At 53.6% G+C, this 23685-nt stretch overlaps 4 protein-coding genes across 7 annotated transcripts in view; 2 read left to right on the forward strand and 2 right to left on the reverse strand.

Annotated features, from left to right (window-relative positions):
• The window catches only part of Bckdha (branched chain keto acid dehydrogenase E1 subunit alpha), a 28093-nt gene extending 20236 nt beyond the window's left edge, over nucleotides 1-7857 (forward strand). Inside the window, exons 5-9 of one of the 2 annotated variants that reach the window (XM_032894166.1) lie at nucleotides 4433-4594; nucleotides 5958-6164; nucleotides 6304-6445; nucleotides 6640-6811; nucleotides 7374-7857. In XM_032894166.1, coding sequence (XP_032750057.1) covers nucleotides 4433-4594; nucleotides 5958-6164; nucleotides 6304-6445; nucleotides 6640-6811; nucleotides 7374-7544 — 854 coding nt within the window. In that variant the 3' untranslated portion in view covers nucleotides 7545-7857. The remainder of the gene's footprint in view (nucleotides 1-4432; nucleotides 4595-5957; nucleotides 6165-6303; nucleotides 6446-6639; nucleotides 6812-7373) is intronic. The other variant, XM_032894167.1, reaches the window with a different exon arrangement.
• A 574-nt stretch (nucleotides 7858-8431) lies between these two features.
• Nucleotides 8432-10153, reverse strand: B3gnt8 (UDP-GlcNAc:betaGal beta-1,3-N-acetylglucosaminyltransferase 8). Its single transcript, XM_032896187.1, has 2 exons — nucleotides 10069-10153; nucleotides 8432-9681 (listed from the first exon to the last, which is right to left on the reverse strand). The coding sequence occupies exon 2, from the start codon at nucleotides 9647-9649 to the stop codon at nucleotides 8480-8482; it is 1170 nt and encodes a 389-aa protein (XP_032752078.1). The 5' UTR covers nucleotides 9650-9681; nucleotides 10069-10153; the 3' UTR covers nucleotides 8432-8479.
• Nucleotides 10154-12063: 1910 nt separating this feature from the next.
• Nucleotides 12064-23417, reverse strand: Dmac2 (distal membrane arm assembly complex 2). 3 transcript variants are annotated; one of them, XM_032894168.1, is made up of 6 exons: nucleotides 23015-23417; nucleotides 16726-16922; nucleotides 15461-15541; nucleotides 14010-14137; nucleotides 13764-13926; nucleotides 12064-13320 (listed from the first exon to the last, which is right to left on the reverse strand). In XM_032894168.1, the coding sequence occupies exons 1-6, from the start codon at nucleotides 23087-23089 to the stop codon at nucleotides 13143-13145; spliced, it is 822 nt and encodes a 273-aa protein (XP_032750059.1). In that variant the 5' UTR covers nucleotides 23090-23417; the 3' UTR covers nucleotides 12064-13142. The 3 variants fall into 3 exon arrangements, with proteins under 3 accessions (XP_032750059.1, XP_032750060.1, XP_032750061.1); XM_032894169.1 differs by lacking the exon at nucleotides 23015-23417 and adding an exon at nucleotides 18221-18306; XM_032894170.1 differs by lacking the exon at nucleotides 23015-23417 and adding an exon at nucleotides 18057-18203.
• Nucleotides 21684-23029, forward strand: Erich4 (glutamate rich 4). The gene is made up of 2 exons (XM_032894171.1): nucleotides 21684-21896; nucleotides 22711-23029. Exons 1-2 carry the CDS (start codon nucleotides 21711-21713, stop codon nucleotides 22963-22965), a joined length of 441 nt encoding a protein of 146 aa, XP_032750062.1. The 5' UTR covers nucleotides 21684-21710; the 3' UTR covers nucleotides 22966-23029.
• Nucleotides 23418-23685: the final 268 nt, after the last annotated feature.

Genomic DNA, 23685 nt, shown 5'->3' on the forward strand with positions numbered 1-23685 from the left:
CATTGAGCTCCACAGCATGGTACTGTGAAGGCCTTGGGAGCCCAAGAAGCAGCATTGAAAGCATTGAGGCTGTGACGAGGCAGATCTCTCCACAAAGCGTGGGATGGGACCTCTTGCAAAGAAGGTTGGCTCACAGCCCTCTCTGAGCTACCACCACCTTCCCATCTCCAAGGTGGCAATAAGGAGGCACCTGAATTGAACCTGAATTGAATTGAGCTGCTAGAAGGGCCCTTGGGAGTCAGGCCTGGCTGAGGGCATGGCATACTCCGTGGATACCTGTTTACCCAGGGCAGGGCACTTCTGCACTCTCCTGAGGTGCATGTTCCCCAGGAAGCAGAAGCTGTGGGAAGCTCCCGGGCTTCTTGGCAAGGGAGAGAGGTACGGAGGAAAGCAGGGAGCAGAAAATAAGGCAAGAATCTTGGAGAGCTAGGGACATGACCTGGCAGCATAGCACCTGACTATCAGTGAGGGCTGGGGGAGAGGCCTGCTGAGCCGGGAGATGTGTTTGGGGTCTGGAGAGGAAGGTGCCCCTGGCAGTACCAGCCAGGCAGATCCTGAGCCTTGTTGGCCTGCCACATCTTAGGCAAGTTGCTTGGTCATGCTGTCCTCTATAAGGAGGTGGTAACACCAGCTGGCTGCTAAAAAGTCACAGGCAGTTGGCATAAAGCTAGCACAAGGCTTGGAGCCTTTCCCAGGGACCACTTTTCAGAAGTGGGGTTGGCCAGGATGACTACAGAGACCTCCGTGGATGAGCTAGGCATCCAGTCCACAGCCAGACCGGCTCCTGACTCCTCTTGTACTGGGTCGGGACATAAGTCTGTGATAGTTGAGGCATCAGCAAGGAAAGCCAGGTTTCCAAAGCACTGGGGACCCGTAAGCTCTTGTCTGTATGGAGGCGACAGTACAGGAAGAGGACTGAGGCCACGCTACTTCACGTTGGGAGGTGGAAAAGCCTGGCACAATAGCATGTGCTTGTAAACCCAGTTCTCAGGGAGCTGAGGCAGGAAGACTGCAAGTTTGAGGCCAGCCTGGGCTACATAGCAAGAATCTGTCCTTAAAAACAGCAAGCCCAAAGAGCAAGGCGATGTGCCGTGAGGAGATGAGAGGCCTTCATAGCAGCAGGCGACCGGCCGCCCTGGTCTCTGACTGCGTCAGAGCTCCCTCTCCAGTCCCCTGCTGCAGAGTGTAGGCACTTTAGAGCTGGTTTGGGTGGCTTGTGGAGGTCCCTGTCGCAGCCAGTGAGGCAGTTGTCCTTGTTAGTTGTGAAAGCCAAGCAATCATCAGGGAGAATGAGGTTCTGGGATCCAGGCCATCTATCTGCCTCCCAAGGAGCAGGGCTATTCACTAAAGTCTGCACCAGTCACTGCCCTCTCTGTCACTCTGGCTGCCCTCCCATGACCATATTGGCCATTTCTAACTGGGGTGGTGACAGGGTGTGGTGTTTGTTCAGGACTGTGAAGCAGCAGCAGGTGCTGAAGCAAAGCGATTCCCATGGGACCTGCAGCTTCCTGGTGCAGGTTAGATCTGCCTGGGTGCCGTGCGCAGCCAAGGCTGTTGGATTTGTTTATGTTTGGCGGTGGTGGAGATGGAACCTAGGACCACATATGAGGCAAGCACTTACCACAGATCCCACCCCAGCCTGGGACTGTGTGTGTGAGCACCTTCTTCCTGTCCCTTCCTGGTGACTGTCGTGTACAAGCCCCAGCGCCTGGGCCTTGTGAGTTTCTGGGAAGTCTCAAAGCAGGAGCTCCCCGTCCTCTGCCAGAGCCCCTGCTCCATCATTGCCTATGCAGTGTAGCAAGGCCTTTTTGAATTTATTGTGCCCATCCAAAGTCATCTGGCAGATGACTAGGAAGGCCAAGGCATGGTGGCATGTATGGAAGCAGAGGCAGGAGAATTGCCACAAGTTCAAGGCCAGCCTGGCCCAAGTATGTAGAAAGTCCAGGCCCGCTGGGTATGGTGGTGCACACCTTTAATCCCAGCAGCTGAGAGGTAGAGGCAGCAGATCTCTTTGAAGTCAGCCTGATCTACATAGTGAGCTCCAGGACAGCCAGGGCACCAAGTGGGGCCTGTCTTAAGAGACAAACAAGCTGCTTATCACGTGACCCTGTTGCCTTGTTTTTTGTTGTTACTGTTTTGAGACAAGGTCTCACTATGTAGCCAGGGCTGGTCTGGAACTAGCTTTGTAGACCAAGCTGTCCTTGAACTCACCTGCCTGCCTCCCAAGTCTCATTAACTTCTCATATGAAGAACAACTCTGCAGTAGAGGGTTGGGAACAGACAGACAGCTGCTTCAGAGTGAGCTCATGCTCTGGGAGACCACGGGGGTTGTGAAGATGCTTCTGGGTGAGTTCAGGCTCTGCTGGACTATAGGACATCATGACCCACAGCGTTTGCCCAGGGCTGTGCACTGTGACCCCTTTCAGTGATGCTGAGAGAGTCCCAGCGTGTCCTGAAACAACCACAGACCCTCCAGTGCTCAGGCTTAAGTCACCTTCGATGGCGATCTGACATCATTCGGCAGAGCCTTTTCTCCAATTAATTAACTAACTAACTAACTTTATATCCCAATATCACCCTCCCCCTCCCCCTCATCTCTGAGAAGAGGGAGATCATCGCCCCAGAGTATCACCCCACCTTGGCACATCAAGTCACTGCAGGACTAGGCACATCCTCTCTCACTGAGGCCAGACAAGGCAGCCCAGTTAGTGAACAGGATCCACAGACAGGCAGCAGACTCATGTCAGCCCCGATACTAGTTGTTGGGGGCTGCATGAAGACCAAGTGCATATATGCAACATGTGTACAGGTTAGTTGTGTCTGTTGGTTTTCCTATGGAGTCCCTGTCCCCTTTGGATCCCTCAGTCTTTCCCCTGACTCTTCCACAAGACTCTCTGAGCTCCATCCAGTGTTTGGCTGTGGGTGTCTTCATCTGTCTCAGTCAGGGTAGAGCCTCTCGGAGGACAACCATGCTGTGCTCCTGGCTGCAAACACAGCAGAGCACCTTTGCTGGTGTCAGGGATTAGTTCTTGCCTAAGGGATGCATCTCAATTTGGGCCAGGCATTTCTTGGCCATGCCCCACCCCTCCCCACTCCCACCCCCCACCCCCCGTCTCCTCTCCATCTTTGTCCCTGCATATCTTGTAGGCATGACACATTTTGGGTCAGGTTTTGTGGGTGGGTTTGTGACCTTATCACTCCACTGTGAATCCACTTCAGGGTCCATATCTCCTACTACTAGGAGACTCAGCTAGAGTCACCCTCCTAGACTCCCCGGGGCCTCCTCCCCTCTGGCACAGCTCTCTGGCATGTTCTAGAGGCCTCCCTCAGGACTTTTATTTGAAGAAAAGGTTTTATTTCTATGAGTAGATGGAGGTGGATTAGTTCAAGACACAGAACTCACAATTTCTCATTGGGACAAAAGCCTTGGGCTGGGACTCTATCAGTGGTAGAATATTTGCTGGCATGCCTGTCTGAGGTTCTTGGTTCCAGGTCTAGCACTATGAGAAGGAAGGGAAAGGGGGATGCTGACACCCCCCTCAGTGTTGTGGCCCATGGGCCACTGGATGGCTCCCTGTATCTATGAGCACAGGGGCAGGCACATATGGACTTAGACAGCGGCTCACTGTGCGACCAGGCTGGCTTTAAACTCTCTAAGATCTGCCTGTCTCTGATTCAAGTGCTGGGATTAAAGGCTTGAGCCACCGTGCCTGGCCCGTGAGTTATGAAGAAAAAAGAAAGAAAAAGAAAACAACATGAAGGCTGAAGGAAAATGGAGGATGGTCTCAAAAGAGTTGGAGGTGGGGATCAGGGTGAGGGTGGGGGCATGGGCATGACCTAAGCATCTCATGGTCATGGATGAAATCACTATTAATTTCTGAAAAGCCACATATCGAGTGACGGTTTGATGGATCTTCTCTCACTGACCATGGACCTTGAAGGCTGAAACAAGATTCTTACAAAGAAGACCTCACCTGCCATTTTCTGTGCAGGGCAGCCCTGTCATATGCAAAGTTCAGTTACACCTCTTAAAGACTAGTGTGGATGATGGCTAACACATAAACCATTCACCCCTTGCTGAGTTACCAAGGGTTATCTGGGCCAAACAAGTCTCTCCTGAGATCGGTCTATCTGTGGACCTGCCTGTCCTTGTAACCCCCTGAGTTTGCCTACCTTCTACCGTCTGACTCTTAGTTATCTTTTAATCCAATTCATCATCTTGTTACATAGCCCTGGCTTCAGCTTGCAATCCTGCTGCCTTAGCCTCCAGAGTGCTGGGCTCAAAGGCCTGCCCCACCACACTGACCTGGCTACGGCCTTCGAGGTGGGGAGCTCGGGGAGGAGGGCCTGGTTCTAGGTTGTGCACAGGGTTGGCCTGGCGCTCCTCCCCACTGCTCTGCTTCTCAGACTCACAGTCGCCTCCTCCTGCCAGGTGTGCTCATGTACCGGGACTACCCGCTGGAGCTGTTCATGGCCCAGTGCTACGGCAACGTGAGTGACCCAGGCAAGGGACGCCAGATGCCCGTTCACTACGGCTGCAAGGAGCGTCACTTCGTCACCATTTCCTCTCCACTGGCTACGCAGATCCCTCAGGGTGAGGACGTGTACTCTGAACCTCATGCATGCCATACCTGTGGCATAGCTCTCTGTGGGCCTGGGCTTCCAGCCTGCTAGTTGAGTAGTGCCGTTAGAGCCTGGCCTATACACAGGGCCTCTCAGAGACGGCTCCGTGGTGTCCTACCTCATCAAGCAGCCTTGGGTCATCATGACCATACTGACCTTCCCAGACTGCTCCTGCCCAAGCCAGCATGGTCAGGCATTGTGTCCTTGCCACACTCAAAACTGTCTAAGAACACTGGTGGTGGTTGTGGGTGAGCCTGGCTTGTATCATTATCCGTGTTACCAAGAACGGGAAGTTGAAGCTGAAGCAGGAAGTGACCTACCAGGGAGGAGGGCAGGAAGTCACTCATGGGTACCTGTGACTGCAGAGACCACGTTCTACCCTGCCCTGGCTAGCCTTGGTCTTCAGAGCCAAGTGCACTCCCCAGAGCTGGGCTGCTCTGAGGCTCCTGCATACCACAGAGACTGCCAGGATGCTGGGCCTGTGCCCACACAGCACACAGACCAGGAGTGGCTCTCTTGTGTCCTCCTGGGCCCAGAATCTGATGGAAGGCATGTGTCTCAGTATAGCCTGGCTGTGGAGCCAGTCCCGGTGTGTGGCGTGTGTGTGCAGACCTGGGAGAGTGGTGGGAAGCAGAGCTCTGTCTGTTGTGTACACCAGAGTCCCTTATTCGGCAGAGGTATGCAGTGGCCACCATGTGCCTACAGTCACCCTAGGCTTTCCAAAAGAGAGAGACACATGTCAGCCCTGTTGATACTGACATTGGCTTGGGTGAGAGCAATGGGGAAGAGACAGTACCTGGAGTGCTTTGTACAGGACATAGGAAAGGCAGCACAGAGCCATGTCCTGGGGGCAGAGGCAGAGGCATCACAGGTGACTAAAGGAAGTAGTGTGGACCAGTCGGGGGAGGGGTGCTGGGCAGGCGAGGCCTAGTGGCCTTTCCTACTGCAGGGACTTTGGTCCACAGTGGCCTGAGAGCCCAGAGTTAGGAAGAGTCTGCCAGACTCACACTGTAAGAGTTCCCTGGCTATCCCTTGGATGACAGATTAAGGGTCAGTGGGCTACTCAGTAACTAGGATATGAGGTGCTGGTGGCCTGGCCCTGGTGTGGAAGGTCCAGTTCTGGCTGTCCTTTGAAGATGGTATAAATGTAAGCCTGACTGGAGTCGGGGGCCATGCATCCTGGGAACCTAGACAACTTTCTAAGCCTGAGGGCGTACATGCATGTGTGTGCACGCACATGTGCCTATGCCTGTGTGCGGGTCAGAGAGAGGAAGGAAGGGAGAGGAGGGCGGGCTTATTCCTACTCACACTTCCTCATCTGTGTTCCCATGCAGCGGTAGGGGCAGCCTATGCTGCCAAGCGGGCCAATGCCAATCGGATCGTGATCTGTTACTTTGGCGAGGGGGCAGCCAGTGAAGGGGATGCCCACGCCGGTTTCAATTTTGCTGCCACCTTGGAGTGTCCTATCATCTTCTTCTGCCGGAACAATGGCTATGCCATCTCCACACCAACCTCTGAGCAGTACCGTGGGGATGGCATAGGTAAGGGCCCTTCTCTTCCTGTTCTCTCCTTGGTGGTGTCTGACCGCGAGGTCACGGGAGGCACAGAAGAGCACACCCTTCACTCTGCTCTTCCCCTTCTTCTCCCTGAGGCCTGACTGGCATCCTCTCTGTCCCGCAGCGGCTCGGGGCCCTGGGTATGGCATCATGTCAATCCGTGTGGACGGCAACGATGTGTTTGCGGTGTACAATGCCACTAAGGAGGCCCGACGGCGGGCTGTGGCTGAGAACCAGCCCTTCCTCATTGAGGCCATGACCTACAGGTGCCTCCTTCCCATCCCTGGAGCTCACAGCTCTGTCAGCTCTGTCAGCTCTGTCAGCTCTGTCAGCTCTGTCAGCTCTGTCAGCGCCCTCAGACATGCTTGCTGCCCCATTTGCACTCCCTTCCTTGTGCCACATCACTCCTGTGTCCTTTTCTGACACACCCCAGCTGATCCACACTGCCTCCCCTGAGCAGGATCGGGCACCACAGCACCAGTGACGACAGCTCTGCGTACCGTTCGGTGGATGAGGTCAATTACTGGGACAAGCAGGACCACCCGATCTCAAGACTGAGGCAGTACCTGCTGAACCAGGGCTGGTGGGATGAGGAACAGGAGAAGGCCTGGCGGAAGCAGTCACGAAAGAAGGTGAGGGCCCACTGGAGCCCAGGGTGTGCTCCACTGCACAGGGAGCACTCCAGGAGAACAGGAGTACAGGACCTGGGTGTTCACACTGACCAGGGCAAGCCTTATCCATAACCTTGTGTGGCCCCTGGAGCCAAGCCACCTGCACCATATGGCCTCAGTGAGTTCACAGTGGAACCCAGAGCAAGTCATCTCTAAGTTCCCGAGATACTCACTTCAGACATGTGCAGTGCCCCACCTGGGCTGTGGCTGAAACTAATGTCATCCTCTGTGGGGTTATGACGGCCTGGTCTGGCCTCAGGCTACACCATGGTTACTAGCTCAGCCCTGGCTCCATCGCCCTGAGGAGTCCTTTCCCTTCTCTGCATCCTGCCCCTGCACTCTTGTTCCCTCCATTGTAGAGCTGCTCAGGGCAGTGCCAGGTCCCTGCAGGCCAGAGCTGGGGATCTGGAATCTTCGCTCACATCAGGCTGAGGCCTCAAAGGGGGAGGCTGAACCATGGGTCGTGTTTGGGAGAGGGCAGGGTGAAGGGGACAGCCACTTCTTACTCTCTTGTGTCTCCCAGGTGATGGAGGCCTTTGAACAGGCTGAGCGGAAGCTAAAGCCCAACCCAAGCCTCCTCTTCTCCGATGTGTACCAGGAGATGCCCGCCCAGCTGCGCAGGCAGCAGGAGTCCCTGGCTCGGCACCTGCAGACCTATGGGGAGCACTACCCCCTGGACCACTTTGACAAGTGAGGCCCTAACCACCACAAGGTGGTCCTGCTCTGAGTGGAGCTGGGGCTGCGGCAGGACGCTGCCCCCCGCTGCTAACCAGTGCTGCTAACGTGCTGAGCAGCCAGGGTGGCACTCCGGCTCCCCCAGGCTACTTCACTGGGGCATCACATTTGCAGCCATTGCTGCAGCTCCATCACTCCCTTCACCTGTTACAGTGCCTTTTAGGGGTGGGGAGGAACCAGGGCCAGGGCAGACCCTTTGGGCAGGGTGGCCCTGGATTTGCTCAGAGAAATAGCTGATTGGCAGAGTAAGTAAACCACAGCTCTGCCTTTGACTCTGCTTCCTCTGGTCTCTGTTTCATCAAGTTTGGGGGCTGGGGTGTGTGTGTGTGTGTGTGTGTGTGTGTGTGTGTGTGTGTGTGTGTGTGTATGTGTGGAGGGGAGGAGCCCAGCATGGCTGATTTGGTTTGGAGGGCTGTTGTCTGTTTGTGTATCTACACAGTAACTTACTGGAATCCATGACCCTGTTTAGCCTCTGGTTCTGGGATTACAGGAGTATCCACCGCACCAGCCTTCTATAAATGTTCCCAAGCTAGAGGGCAGTGGAGAGGCACGTGGCCCCTCCAGAGAGAGCGCTCCATGGGCTGGCAGATGCATGATGTCCAGTGAAGTGTCTAGGATACCCCTGGAACCTGCTAGGCTAGGCTGGGAAGTGTCGTGTGTGAGGGTAGAGGGGCAGCAGCATCTGCCTTCCCTGCAGGAGTCCCACAGAAGAAAAAATAGCTCCTGACCTCAGAGTAGGAAGGACACATTTTTTCAAAATCAGAAAGTAGATGAACATAGTCTGCCACCTTGTCTGGCCTGCCCATTCTTGGCTGGGAAGGGTTTGGGAGGGACTCAGTCCAGGTCAGCACCCCCACCCGCACCACCACCACCACCCCAGCTTGTCTCTGGGGATCAGCACCGGAGCTCTGGAACCCACAGATGTCTCCAGAGCCAAATGGTGTCCTGGGGGCTGACTGGATGCACCAGCAGCAGGCCTCGTACAGCGCAGGGGTCCCTGGTACGCTCTGCTGGCCAGGCTGTGAGGAAGCCTGGATGGGCACGGGGCGCTAAGCCCAGGGCACGGAAGCAGAAACCAGTGTAGACATCATCAAAGGGGAAGGGTGCTACTCGGGCTGCTGCCTGCAGCAGCCAGGGAGCCAGGCGCCCCGAGATGACGTAGCCACCCCCACTTGCATAGGCTGGGTAGTCACCTTCAAAGAAGGTCTTCGGCATGTAGAAGGGTCCTCCGGGCTTGCGAAGTGGTTTGGCCTGGGTGAAGACCTCACCCAGGTAGAGGCTGCGGGCCCAGGTAGGTGGCAGAGCCTGCAGGTGCTCCAGCAGGGCTGGGATGTGGACAAAGGCATTGTCCTGAACCTGCAGGACAAAACTGACCTTGGGGCAGTGGTGGCTCAGCCAGGTCAGCAGCAGCAGGTCTTTCAGTGTCCGGTTGTAGGGAACATCCAGGAAGTCCCAGAGCAGTAGGTCACCATAGCGCCGGCTCTCCCACGTCACCAGTGATCTTAGGTCAGGCCCCCCCATTCCTAGTGGGGACCCCAGCAGGAAGAGTAACCGGGTCCCAGCAACTGGGCTGCCCCAGGTCTCCCTCACAGCCTGCCTTGCTGCAAAGTGTCCTGGTTCTGATTTGACAGCCAGTAGCAAGTAGGGTACATCCTTATCAGAGCAGCTGGCCACCGGGCTGCCTTCTCCTGCAGGCAGCCATAGCGGGAAGCTCCTACAGGCTGCTGACAGCAAGAAGCGCCGAAGGTCCTGGGGGTACAGGATGAAGTCCAAGATCTCTGAGGCAGCAACACTCCCCCAAGTCTGACAGTCCGAACTCGGCAGGACTCCCAGTTGCCGCTGCTGCTGGTTCCAATAAGCAGAGGACAGTGGGCCAGTCTGACCCAGGCGTGCTGAGAGGTTGGTGGGCAAGGTGGGCTCAGCACTTGGTGGCGTGGGACTGGGCAGAGCGCCCCGGGGTTCAGCCTTTTTAAGCCAGGACTCAGATGTCCACTCGATGTATACTTTGAGGCCTAGGAGTGTGAGCAGTGCTGACAGGCAGAGCTGGCACTTGCGGCAACGCATGACCCGGCCCAGGGAAAGGGCCACCGGTGGGGCTGCAAGAGTCACAAGGAGCCACAGAAGTCTTTAGGGTGCAGAGTGGATCTCCAAAGAGGGCCCAGCAAAGTCCAGTCAAGCAGCCTAGGTCTTACCCAGTTCCAGTAATGACTTCTGAAACCCTGACCCTAGGCAGACTGACCCACTGTACCCAACTGTTAACATTATCCTAGATGAACACTGCCTCCCCCGCCCCCTTCTTCCCCTTTCCTGTAGTTAAGGTGTTGTATCTGTTTGCAGTATCGCTCCAACGCTGTTCCTACTCCCTTTCCCTCACTCCTCGCTCTTCAGGAGTCCCAGTTCCCCGGGGAAACTCCTTTTTACCTTCTTGGAAACCTACCTACCTCCCCCAGTAACCCCACCCCAGGGCCTGGGGCCCCAGGTACCTCTGAGTCCAGCTTCCGCCAGCTCTGGGGGTCCTCGGGTCAAGCTCTGCCCGGACTCCCTCTTCGCAGCTGTGCGTCCTCGGCTGCCGGCCCAGCCCGCGCTGCGAGTCTGGAGGGGCGGGCGGGAGGGCCCCTGGGGCCGGGAGGAGCCGGGGCGGGGCCGGGAAGGGGAGGCAGACAGGGAGACGCGTCCTGGCGAGTTAGGGCTGGTTTTCTGGTGAGACAGCGGGAAAGGTTTAGGGGTGGTCAAAGCCGCGGACCTGCAAGGGCGGTCCCAACGAGCAAAGAGAAGAGAGGCCAAGGGGCTAGTTCGAGGCCACCGCCCGAAAGCGTCGTGACTGTGCTGTGAGCGGGGTGGGGTGGGAGTGTGTGGTGTTTGCAGGGGCCGCGAGGGGGTGGAGGGATGTCGAGGGGGAGAAAAACGTGGGAGATCTTGGCAGGCAACTAGAACAGAGAAAGGGGAAGGCAAGAGAAAGACGCACAGGTGGAAGAGGTCGGAACAGAACTTGACTAACCAGGGAGTGCTCAGAGGAGGACCCAGAGAGGAAAGGACCAGGGAGAGCGAGGAGGCAAGGGGGGCCACACGAGAGCAATAGGCGATGAAGTGAGGTGCACTGAGAGAACCCCCTAGTTAGGGCCTGCACCTCCTCCAACTTGTGCAGGAGCCACCAGCAGTCCCTTCCACCTCCATCCAGCTGGGAGGGGCCCCGCCCTATGATGCTCTGGGCTTTATGCCCCGCCCCTGGGGCAGGAGGGTGTCTGACTGTGTTTACATCCCGGCCCTAGGGCCTCAGCTATTGAGTCTTTGCCAGCAGTCTGGGGAGGCCAGCAGGTAGGGCCTTCCCATATCTCCCGGGACCTGGGTTGGGAGGAAGCCCGCTCCCCACCCCGAAGCCCCGGTTGACCCTTTGCAGCCTACCTGGTTTGGAAGACTGTCCAGATATAAAAGGAACTCAGTGTACCAGAGTCCAGAGTCTGTTATCTTTCCAGCCCCGATTTCCTCCCTCCAAGTTTGAATAATGGAGCCCGTGGGAACAGATGGAGGAAGAGAGTGGGGAGGAAATGGTGAACGTTAATGGAATAAGTGCGAGCTAGAGTGAGGAAGATAGCCAAGGGCCAGGCCCGGCCAAGCCCAGCCTAGCCTAGGGCCTTGGGAGAAGCTGTCAAGGCCTCAGAGCACTACTGGCTCATCTCCCTCAGGGCGCTGAAGGCTCTGTGGCTGATACCGGTCTCTTGGGGCCTTATAGTCTCCCAGGAAGCAGGACTGGTGTGCAGCCTAGGCCCAACCAGAAGCCGCCACACAGCTACTGGAACCAGGAGGGCCCAATAGAAAGCTGTGATGTACAAGGACACAGGACAGAGTAATGAAGGGTTGGGGGTTGAAGATTGCTTTGGGGGAGAGCATAGTTTGGGGCATTTTCATTATCTGGTCCCATGTCTGACCTGGGCATTTCTCGTTTCTTGGCTTTACCAACTGCAGGGTATTGGCTGGTCCATGTTCCAGTCAGTTAACCAACTAACCAGAGAGAAAGTACTGATTAGTACCGGTAGCGCTGTGCATGCGGTCACTGAGCTTTGCTACCCCTATCTTGTTCTTATCAGCTGGAGCCCAGCAGGCTCCTCTCCAAGCTCTGGAGCAAGTCGGTTTGTCCTAGGTTTTGTGGATTTGTTAGCAATAGAGGATGTGTGTATACATTCATGTATGAATGCATAGATATTTGAGATGGCATTTCATACTATGTAGCGCTAGCTGTCCTGGAACTTGCTATATCGACAGATCTGTTTTCTGGAATCTTAAGAAAATGGACATATAGGACTGAAGAGAGAGCTCATCAGTATTTAAGAGCAAGTTTTGCTCTTGCAGAGGACCTAGGTTTGATTCCCAGAACCCACAGCTCATAACCACCTGTAACTTTAATTCCAGGGATCCAATGCCTCCTTCTGGATCATGTGGGCACTGAACCCAATGTGGTACACTTCCATCCAACACACATACAAATGAACAAATAAATCTTTAATAATGGGCATTCCTTTCAAAGCTGGGGCCCAGTCAAGGCTATCACTAGGATGGTTCTGGTGGTTCCTTGTATTGGCAAAATAGCCTTGAAGTGGGTGGGGACAAGGGACAAGGCCTGATTATGAGTCCGACTCCATTCCATGAATGAGCTTCTGGGGTTATCACAGGAGCTCTGACACATGCACCCCTCCTCCAAATGCCAGCACCCAAGCCATCTCTTCAGCCACAGCTGTCGGCTGGCACATGCTGCAGTTGGCAGCTTGGCATCCACCGCAGGTCGTCTGGGATGCCCTGCATGACAGGATTTATGGCATCCTGTGTTTATTTTTTCAGCAAGGAACTTACTGCTGTGCCCATGCATGAAGACCCAGACCTCCCAGACCCATCTTGACTCTTTATCCCCAGAACTTTGCATCTGGGGCCATCTGGATCCAGCTGGGAGGGAAAGCCACAGGGTAATGTGAACAGCGGAAGTTTAAAGAACCACACATTTCAGTGGTGTGTTGGAGTCATGACAGAGCCACTGGTAACAGGGGTGCCAGGGGAAGCTGCTGGCCACCCAGCAGTCTGGGTGCTGGGGAACTGCCCTGCTACATGCTGTACACTTTCTGTCCCTGCAGTCCTCTTCACTTTGGATTCTCTCCAGCGCCCTCTACTGACCAAGTCTGTTGTGCCAGGTGAAGAGAATATTTTCTCATCTCCATTTCGGGGTGGGTAGGCAGACACACTTGGACACCCACATTTGAAGGTGTAAGTCAGTAAATCAGTGGGTAATGCCATGGGGCTTGGGTGCTGCTGGTCCTTAGTCAGTGTAGGCAGCGGGAAGAACTACCACAGTCTCATGTTAGCCTGTCAACATGTATGGGGAGAGTGGGGGAAATCTTGACAAACAGGAATAATGGGAAAATATGGAGCTGCATGCAGCTGAGTCCATCTTGATTCAGTCTTCTTATCTGCCCGTGCTCCTCTGTGCTGAATGAACTATACCAGAAGCCAGAGTATGAGACTTCAGACACCCCACAGAGCCCAAAAGACTCTTCAAGAACCAGGCCACAGGCTAGGAAGAGAGAGGACTAGATGTGTCGGGAGGTTGATCGTCTGGCCCCAGCTTCAGACTCTTGGCCCAATCAACTCCAAGGACCTCACAATGGGGCAACATCTCTTCCACTAGGATCTGAGTGAGACCTGGGTGGGACACGGCAGGGAGGTCTGAGATGTCCAGCCTGCGGAGGTTCCTGAAGGGGCAAGAAAGACAGACGTGAGTGGCATCCATGCGTGTGTGCGCTCCGACCCTAATTACAACTGGTAGCGTCTCTTTTTATTCTGTGTGTCTGTCTGTCTGCGTATGCACTTGCTAAGGAAGGAACCCACAGATTAGTGGATTCTACTGCTGACCCACAGCCCTGGCTCTCCAGGAAAACTATACCTAAGTATGAGGAATTCACAGCTAACAATAAATATGGTTCTTTGGCTTCTACTCTCCCACAGCAGTGTGACTAGCGAAGTTTCATCCTTATACAAAGGAAGCAAAGCCAGGAGTCACTGAACCCTTCTCCAGACACAGTGCTCAGTTGTGCTCACGTACCCCGAGTGTGAGATCAGGGTACAGGCAGGTGGCTAGTAGCACCAAAGACCCCCTCCCAACTGTGCCCTGTGCCAGCCTGAGCAGAGATCTTACTGGAGGTGGTGGAGACAGGCAAGGCCTCGTTCTGAGATTCTGGGGCACCCAGCCAGAGAGAGCTCCTGCAGTGAACCAGCCAGTAGGTAGAGGCGGCTGAGGCACCAGTCGTCCAAGTTGGGGCAGCGCTGAAGGGACAGGGACCGTAGCTCCTTCAGGGGCACTGGTGAGTAAGAAGGCAGGTGGCACCAGGGGCCTTTCTGAAGCCCAAGGCCAAAGGGAAGCCCACCCATTCCGGCCACTCACAGAGGTTACTGAGGCCCTGGTAGTTGATGGCACAGCCACTGGCATCCACAGCCTCCACAGGCACCTTCTGGAGCTCGGCAATAGAATGGCCACGGTCATTGGGCCGGATCCAATCTCTGCCCTGAAACCTAGAATGAGGAGTCAGCTGAGGGTCACTGCCCAGCTTCCCATGGGGTGGTCATCTGGCAATGGTGGCAAGATGGCACTCTACATACCCCTTCACACAGGACACCACAAGCCCGATATTGCTCAGCATTAGAGCCGGGGATGAGGTGGGCACAACCGCATGCCTGAAAGCCCAGTGTTTGGGAGGCTGAGGCTGGCCTTGGGGATTCAGGGCCAGCCTGGGCTTCAGAGTAAGACCCTCCAACTCCCCCAACCCAGCACACACGGAAAGAGCGAGCCACGTGCACGAGATGTTGATGACAGGAGTCTTCAGATACAAGGATGTGGGCACAGGCACTCAAACCCTACAAGAGTAAGTAAGGTGTACGGAAACTTTGTATTTCCCCAGAAGAAAGCAAAATAACCAGGGGTCTGACAGGATGGCTTAGTGGGTAGAGCTGCCTGATGCCAAGGCTGACAGCCAGTTAGAGCCTCGGCCCCAGTGGTGGACAGAGGAAGTGTCTCCTTCCAGTGAACCTCGGACCTCTACACAGCAGCAGAAGCACACTCCAGACACGGAATAAATGTTCATATGTATGCGATCATATACATCTATACAAAACAAGGAAGGAAGGAGAAGATGCATAAAGACTTTCTCTTCTGAGACAAGGTCTTGGATCTTGTTATGTAGCTCAGAATTTATAATTCTGCTTCAGCCTCCAAAGCAGCCAGGCTCCCAGGCGCATGCCCCATGTCCAGCCAGGAGACACTGATGCACCTGCAGCTGTTTTCCAGCCCTGGGGTCACAGGCACAACCACCACCCAGCTGAGAAACCTTCCTTCTACCTTTAGCCCTGGCTGTCCTGGAACTCACTCTGTAGACCAGGCTGGGCTCAAACAGAGATCCGACTGCCTCTGCCTCCTGAGTGCTGGTTTTAAAGGCGTGTGGCACCATGTCTGGCTGTATATAGTTTTTTTAATTATTTTTTAAATAGGGGGTTTTAAGATGTAGCCATGGCTGGCCTAGCACTCACAGGGAGCCAGCTGCCTCTGTCCCTGTGCACTGGGGTTAAAGGCTGCTGTTAATTTAAATGTATTTGTGTGCGTGCGTTTGCAGTCTTTGTGCATATCCGAGTGCACGCATGTGAGCCAATGGCCAGCAGGGCGTCTCCATCAGGTGCTTTCCCACTGTGTTTTGAAACAGGACCGCGCACTGAATCCAGAGCTTGCCAGTCTGGCTAGGCTGACTGCCAGCTAGCTCCTTTCAAATGATAAACTGAGGTCAGCCATCAGACAGCAGAGGCCCCCTGCCCCGCTCCCACACCCCATCACCACTGCTGCCGTACTTCACTGCGCCTCCCTGCTTCAGGATGAAGTGAGCACCTGTGATGTATGGGCCGTATCTCTCCTGGATCTTCCTGTAGGATCTGCAGAGAAAAATGAGAGCAGAGGTGAAGCCTGGGACCCCTCACGGTGCGCCATTGTGTTGAGGGGCAGACCACAGGGCACCAAGCAAATACAGAGCAGCCTGGCTGCAGATCTGCACACCATCAAGTGCCATGTGCCGGAATCACAGTGGAGACCAAAGCTGACAACTGTCTGTGCCTCTGTTGAACAGAGGCCAATCCCAGAGCACCCGTTCTGAGATGTGGATAAACTGGGCAGCCTGACTGCGGAGGCTCATTTAGAGTAGATGTTAAAGTCACTTCTTGGCCAGGTGTGGAGGATCAGGAGCTTGGGGCCAGCAGGCCCAAGCGATGTGACAGCCTCTCTCAAAAACAAAACAACAGTGAGGCTGGAGCTGGCTCTGCTCGGCAGTAAAGGGGCCCTTGCAGTATTCCCACTTTGATTCCCAGCAGACATCATGACTGCACTGGCAGGAAACAGAGCAGCACCCACGGGCTCATCTTTGAATGCTTGCTTCCCTGTTGGTAGAACTGTTTGGAAAGGATTAAGAGGCAGGTGTGGCCTTGTTGGAGGAAGTGTGTCACTGGGGTTGGGCTTTGAGATTTCAAAGGACCATGCTAGCTTGTGACCATGCTCCCACCAGGACAGTCACAGACGAACCTTCTGAAACTGTAGGCAAGCCACCATTTAAATGATTTAAAAGCTGCCTTGGCCCTGGTGTCCTCTCACGGCAATAGAACACTAAGACAATAACCTTAAAATGAAAGATATCAGAGCAGGCCACGCGGTGAAGTGGTGGGAACCCAGGAACTGACCCTGGGAATCCTCTAGCACTGATGGACTAGATGTTAAGGCAGAGAGAGGCCAAAGAAAGGGCCTTAAAATTCACCCTTAACAACTGGGTGGCCGGTGGTATCTACTCTTTGGATGGTGGCAGCTTAAGGGTAAGATTTCTTCTAAATGGGAGAAATCTGAGCTGTATGTCTGAGAAGTCAGCTTGACCCCAAGCACAGCTGCGGTGGGAGTGCCTATATAGTGAGTCTTAGAGAAGGAATGGGTCAGAGATGATGAAGATGTGAACTTGTAATGCCGGCAGTGGAAGTCAGAGCCTGGCCTGGGACTGACTGGAACAGGAGCTGGGGCTCTGGCTGGGAGGTCTGGCCAGCAGCGTCTCCCCGGGGTCTTGTCAGCCATAGGTTCTCACCGATTCTCCATGTTGACTTTTGAGATCTGTTTCTGGAGCAAGTACTCTCTCAGAGTCTGGACGTCATGGAAGTGGTCTGAGAGGAACTGCAGCAGTGTCCTTTTCTTCTCCTGATTGCTGTCTGGGGTCGCCAACCCACTCATGCTGTGGGTGCCCCTGGCTCTCCCATGCCATTCTCGGGCACCCAGGTGCAGGAACTGGAGGAGGGGAGAGGGAAAGGATAGATCTTTAGCCTAGAGCTGGCTTCTACCCCTAACTCTTACATCATGACTTTTAATCTCGGCCTGTGCTTCCTGAGTCTTGTAAAATCCTTCTGGTAACACCCCCGCCTTAATTTGGGGGTGTCGCTGAGGACTAGTCTCTGTTTAATATTCATAAGGCACTACAGTCAATGCCCATCATGCCCACTCCCCCAATCCTTAACCTTTGGGATTCAAAACCTTTCTCCAAATTCTTCCACTTAACCAAACCTAAATTCTTTCCTTAATGGAAAAGAATTCTTTCCTAATGCAGCCAGTCTTGGTTTTCTCAGGTTCTTCTAACTTTCCACCAGATCCTTACTTTTTCTACCAAACTCCCATTATACCTTAATTTCTCACCAGTTCACTCTGGGGGGAGGGGATACGTGCATAGTGGCATTCACACGTGTGCCCACATGTATGGGTGTCCTGGCAGGCATGTGCCCATGTATGGAGGCCAGCTGTCTTCCTCAGTTGCCCTTTCTATATGGAGGTAGGGTCTCTCACTTGTGTAGCATCCCAACTCAGGTAGTCTAGCCAGTCAGTTCGATTGTCTTTACCTCCAGAGTGCTGGGACTACAGTGGGCTGAAATGCCTGTCTTTTACCAACTCTGCTCTTCATGCCTCGAGGGCATGTGCTTTAATAATGAACCATCTCCGCAGCCCAAATTGTACCCAGTTCTCCCTAGGGTTCTGTCAAACGACTAATTTCTTTGTCATCCCATCCACGAAACCTTTATCTTTACAGGTAATGCTGGGGATGCAATGAGTAAAAAAAAAAAAAAACCAACAAAAAACAAAAAACAAGAAAACCCTCTACTACTAAATACATTCTCCAGTTTAACTAAGTTCCATGAATTTCCCTTAGGTTCTTCCTCGGGCCGCCCAAATAACTTCTTGGCTCCTGTCTGCACGCCCTGTTCACTGATTGGACTTCTGATCCTCCTGCCTCCACCTTCCAAATATTGGGATTACAAGATCCTTAAATTAGCCAGGAAATTCGCGCAAAAGCCTGCTTAACTCGGCGTCCTCCAAACCCTAGTCCAGTCCCTTCTCCAGAAGAGCTGTCCTATTTCTGTTTGGTCAGTCTACCCTCATCCTCTGTGGCCCTCGGCAGTCCCAGGCGGCGTTTCCCGGGGAGATGTCCCGCAGGAGACGCTCCGTTCCCGCAGGCTTTTGCTTCCCAGGAGGCTGACAGAGGTCTCAAGGGCCGAGCTGCAAAATGAACTATAGTTCCGAGGCTCCGGGTCACCTACCGCTCTGGGCGCCGCCATCTTGCCAGGTAACGTAAACAGAAGAGGCGGGACTTCCCCATGTAACACGTGGTTCAGAAACTAAGGACTTGGCTTGTGGCCACGCCTCCCCTGTTTCGTTTTAGCCCGCCTTTTAAAGGCGCGCACACACACTTTAGTCCAATTGGATTCAGAGCGCCTTTTCCTTAAAACGGAATCTTCACACTCTCTAAGAGGAAGGGGGCGGTCTTTCCTGTTAGGGATCTACTTTTCCTAAGTGCGGTGGCAATTATCTTGAATTCATTGGTTTTTCAGTTTTCACCTGATATCTCTTTAAAACAGATTCAGTACAGCTGATTATTACTTTTTGTTTATGATTATTGTGTGTGTACACGTATGCATGCCGCGGCGCAGGTGTAGAGATGAGCAGAACCTGGGCCCAGGAAGCGAACTCAGGTCCCCAGGCTTGCACAGCAAGCACCTTTACCCACGGAGCTATTTCGCTGGCCCTATTATTAGGTTTTTAAACTTCATTTTATATGTATGTGTTTGTGTGCATGCAGATCTGCACCACGTGTGTTCAATACCTTGGAGACCAGAAGAGGACATGGGATCCCTGGAATTGGAGTTGCCAGCCCTCATGTGTGTGTGCTGAGAATTGAACCCAGGTCTTCTGAAGGTGTAGTCGATGCTCTTAATTGCCACTGAGGCTTCTCCCCTTATCGATGATGTAATGGCCAGTTTAGATTTGAGTATAAGAGACTGTTTTTAGTTTGGAGTTCACATCTAGACTTATTAAGAGTTATTAATTTTCCATGGGGTCTCTCGTGTATGGGATACTTGCCTTGAACTTTTTCAATTAAAAAACATTTATTATTAATGTGTGTGTGTGTGTTTTATGTGTATGAGTGTAGGCACATGTGTGCTGAGGTGCTGGGGACTAAACCTCCTGCATGCTAGGTAAGTGCTTTGTCAACTGAGCCACATACAGAGCCCTCCATGTGAAGTCTTGGTGGATTCATTCATTCATTCATTCATTCATTCATTCATTCATTCAGTGTTTACTGAGCTCTCAAAGAGACAGTCCTTTTCTTAGGTAGTCACCATTCTAGGCAGAAAGGCAATAGATAAGAAATGAATAAAAAGATTAAAGCTAGTGTTTGATAAAAAGTAGGTAAAAACAGGCAATATATTAGGATGTGGTGGGGCATTGGGTAGCATCGAAGGTCCGTAGAGCAGGTGCATTTAACTGCCATGAGTGATAAGAGAGGGACACCTACCCTAGGGCTTGGAGTAAAGGTGTTCAGGCAGAGGTAACAGCCAATACAAAAGGCCTGAGGTAGTAGCCAGCTTGCAGACAGGAGGAGACTTAACCAGAGGTGGGCAGTGGGGCCCAGCAACGTTTCATTCCAGTCACAGAGGGAGAGAGGAGTTTCAAAATCTGATTTACGTGCTGCAAAGATCTGAAGGATGGCTCTGAGAGGGCAGGGGTGGCCTTGAGACCAGCAAAGAGGTTACTGCGTAATACAGGCAAGTGACGAATGACAGGTGGGCGGCCACGGTGAGGACTGCTAGAGACAAAACCCTGAGAAACCGAAAGGTGCCACTCAGGGAAATGGAGAAGCAGGGAGCGGTGGGAGTGTGGAGGTGTGCTGCTGGTAGACTGAACGGCCTCCAGCCACAGATATCCTTGTCCTGTAATCCTTAAAGACTGTATGTATCTTGTCGATGTGATAAAATGCTGTGACCCAAAGTGGTTTACAGAAGGAAGATTATTTTGGGCTTGCCGTTCCATCACAGAGGACACAATTCGTAGCAAACAGTGGGGGCGGCCTCCGGAACAAGAAGCTGAGAGCGTACATCTTCAGCTGCAGGAAGGGGCGGAGACAGCAAACGGAAATGGGAAGGCCTTAAACTCTCAAAGGTCAAATGCACCAAGGTCCCCCTAAACCTCCCCAACCCACTACTGACCACTCTACTGTCTGAGCCCATGGGGGGCATTTTCCTTCAACCCCCCACATTCTATTATTTTAAAAACACTCTACCTTCTCCTCCCCTCCCCTTGGGGCCCCACCCCCTTTCTTAGCAGTATATTGCTTTGTAGTTCAGGCAGGCTTGGAACTTGTAATCCTCCTGCTTCAGCCTCCTAAGGGCTGGGATCATAGATGTGTACCTCAAGGCCCAGTTAAAGGCTCCTTTTTTGCAGGAGGGGTTCAAGACAGGGGATTTCTCTGTATAGCCCTGGCTATTCTGGAACTGGTTCTATAGACCAGGCTGGCCTTGAACTCAGAGATCCACCTGCCTCTGCCTCCCCAGTGCTGGGACTAAAGTCATGTGACAATACCAGCTGGCCAGTTTAAGGATCTTGAGATGGGGTTGTTTGTCATGGTAACTGGGTGATGAAGCAGGAGGGTCCTATCAGAAGGATGGCCAGCGGAGTCAGCAGGCATCAGGAGGCCGCACGTGAAGGATTGGAGTGACACAAGGAAAGCAGGAACTTCTAGAAGCTCAGAAGAGTGTGGATTCTTTCCTAGAGTTTCTAGAGGCAGCCAAGCCCAGTGCACCTACTTTATGCTTCAGAATAGCAAGAGAGTTATCTTTTCTCTTTTCGGTGCTAGGGACTGAAATTGTGTGTGTGTGTGTGTGTGTGTGTGTGTGTGTGTGTGTGAGAGAGAGAGAGAGAGAGGACATCTTGCAAGAGTAAGTTCTCTCCTTTCACCTGTGGGTCCTGGGGATTGGACTCAGGCTATTAGTCTTGGTGGCAAGCACTGTTACCCTCTGCACCCCCTTGCATTGTTTTAAGCTACCCGGATTATGGTTGTTTCCACATCAACAGGAAATGCGTCCAGGGGGTCCAAAGTGGGACTTCTGTGCTGACCACACTGATGTCAAGATGTGGGAGTTGCAGCATCGGAGTCTGGGCTCAGGGCAGTGGGCAGTTGAGGTCTAAGCCCGGGGCCCTGAGCCACTGGTATACCTAGCAAGACCCGAGCGCTTCCCAGTTCTGACCACTGTACAAGGTAACAATGCTGGCAAGTCCGTGGAAAACAGAACCAGCTTCTGTACGGTAGCCTGCGGCCTCCATACAGGGGCTCTTCAGGCACACTGACGGCAAAGCCCTGGCAGGGGACAGACAAGGACCAAGTTGGAGGCTGACCAAAGTCATTCAGCTAAAGAGGCTGAGGGAGATTGGTAATAGGAAGAACCTAGGAAGGCAGACAGCTCGGCCCCTTCAGGTACTGAGTGCCAAGCACCATGTACCCTAAGTGGGGATGGGGGGGGGAGGGTGGGACAGTGTCAGTCTGAGAGGCAACAGGGTGAAGCTGGACCCTGTGAGATCATGGAGGTTGGACTCCAGAAAAAAAAAAAAAGAAAGAAAAAGTGTGGCCAGCTGATTCACAGTGGAGAATGGACTTTGGGATGTCTCTGCCAGCCCCTCCCTGCCTTCCCTGCATCCCGCAGCTTCCCAGGGGACTGGGTCACTTGGACCTTGCTACTTCCTGCTCTTCGGTCCATGGTTCAGACTATGGAGCTGTGGGCTCAGCTGAAGCAGGCTGGACTGGAGCCCAGTGGATTGGGCCCACTCCCCCAGGCCCTACGGATGCCCCCACCAGAGGGGAACCCCGGTCAGGCCCTTATGTCTTCAGGGGCCGAACTTGGGGGTGCCAGGGAGCTGTTGCTGTGGATCTGGGAGGAGTTGGTGAGTAAAGGGGCTGTCAAGAGGGGAAAGAATATGAGTGGATAAAGGATAAAGGATTGCCAGGCCCAGGGCCTATTATGCCTGTAATGAGGCACACAGAAGCCCGAGGCAGGAGAATTGCAAGCTTATGTCCAGCCTGGGCTGCAGATTGAGATCACACATGAAAATAAAATAAATAAGGACAGACACAGGTAGGGGTGGGGCCAGACACAGGTAGGGGTGGGGCCAGACACAGGTAGGGATGGGGCCAGACACAGGTAGGGATGGGGACAGACACAGGTAGGGGTGGGGACAGACACAGGTAGGGATGGGGACAGACACAGGTAGGGGTGGGGACAGACACAGGTAGGGGTGGGGACAGACACAAGTAGAGGTGGGGACAGACACAGGTAGGGGTGGGGACAGACACAAGTAGGGGTGGGGACAGACACAGGTAGGGTGGGGACAGAGCATGAGAGACGGGATTGGAGTCAATCCCTGAGAACAGAGGTAGAGATCAGAGACCGAGAGCAGGAACTAACAGGGCCCCAGATGGAATGGGGACTGGGAGAGACCAAACGCAAGGAAGAGAAAACAGAGCCCGAGGTGTGGAGACAGAGAGACTAAGAAAAGGAGCCACAGAGGTGAAGGCACGGTGACAGGCAGAGATACGGAGATCAAGAGGCAGGAGGAGAAGTAGGTGGTGTGGACGGCCCAGGAATCAGTCAGGGCCCTGGACAGGCAGGACAGGACTTGAGGTGAAACCTGCCCCAGTCAAGCTCTAGCAGACTTTCTTGCTTGTGGTTATCTCCACGGTTTTCCTTTTTTTCCACAGGGGAACCTGCGCCGACTGGATGTTCAGCTGTTGGGACAACTGTGTGACCTGGGACTGGAGATGGGGACCCTGCGGGAAGAGCTGGTCACCATCCTGGAAGAGGAGGAAGATGACGATGAGGAGGAGCAGGAGGAGGAGGGGGAGGGGAAGAACTGTGTAGAAGAGAACAAAGGGCTGTCGGGAAAGCAGGGGGAAGGAGGTTCAGGGAACTCCTATCCAGCCCAGCGCCTCCCTGACTTTGAGATGACCATCTGAGGCGATATCGGTTGATATGCAAATGAGATGCAAATTCACGCAAACCCACGCAAAGTTTGAGAATCCATGGTGCTCCTTCAGCAGACTGCCCCACCCGAAGACGCGCAGTTGGAGAGCCTGGCATTGGCCTGGGTGCTGTGAGCAGGTTTGACTGTAGATTTGGGAGGGGCACAGAAGCCACAGGTCTGTCTGTAGAGAAGTCTGCAGCGTGGCCTGGAGACCACGTGCTTGGCAAAAGTGATGGAATCTTGGCGGGCAGGACTGAAGACCAATTCCGGGTAGTGTGGTAGGCGCCACGGCCAGTAAGCAACTGAAACACGCTGGGTTCGGACTGAGATGTGGAAAACGACAAAGGTCAAACGTTTCTGTGGTAAAACCTCGCAACAATTTAAACAACTCAACGACTATATGTTGAAATGGTATTTTGAATATATGAAATAAAATATTGATTTTTATATGCTTTTATCGTGGCTATATCACATAAAATTGATTATTTTAACCATTTTTCATGTGTGGTGTGTGATATGGGTGCACAAAGGTGTGCAGGTGTGTGGGGGTGTCTTCCTCTATGGCTCTCCACTGTAAACCCTTGAGACAAGGTCTCTGGACTGGAAGCCATCCCATTGTGGCCAGACTGGGATCTGCCTGCTCCTGCCCCTGCCCCCAATGCTGGATTTCAGGCCCACAAGGTTGAGCCTGGCCTTTTCACTTGGGGGATGG

This window comes from Rattus rattus, chromosome 2, assembly GCF_011064425.1.
Source record: "Rattus rattus isolate New Zealand chromosome 2, Rrattus_CSIRO_v1, whole genome shotgun sequence".
Classification (NCBI taxonomy): Eukaryota; Metazoa; Chordata; class Mammalia; order Rodentia; family Muridae; genus Rattus; species Rattus rattus.

Coding starts and splice junctions, on each gene's coding strand:
- B3gnt8 (XM_032896187.1), bottom strand. CDS start 9,649: ATGCGTTGCCGCAAGTGCCAGCTCTGCCTGTCAGCACTGCTCACACTC.
- Erich4 (XM_032894171.1), top strand. CDS start 21,711: ATGGTTCAGACTATGGAGCTGTGGGCTCAGCTGAAGCAGGCTGGACTG. Junction 21,897..22,710: donor TGTGGATCTGGGAGGAGTTG/GTGAGTAAAGGG, acceptor TTTTTTCCACAG/GGGAACCTGCGCCGACTGGA.
- Dmac2 (XM_032894168.1), bottom strand. CDS start 23,089: ATGCCAGGCTCTCCAACTGCGCGTCTTCGGGTGGGGCAGTCTGCTGAA. Junction 16,923..23,014: donor CATGGATTCTCAAACTTTGC/GTGGGTTTGCGT, acceptor CCCCTCCTCCAG/TTCCTGCACCTGGGTGCCCG. Junction 15,542..16,725: donor AAAGTCAACATGGAGAATCG/GTGAGAACCTAT, acceptor TTTTCTCTGCAG/ATCCTACAGGAAGATCCAGG.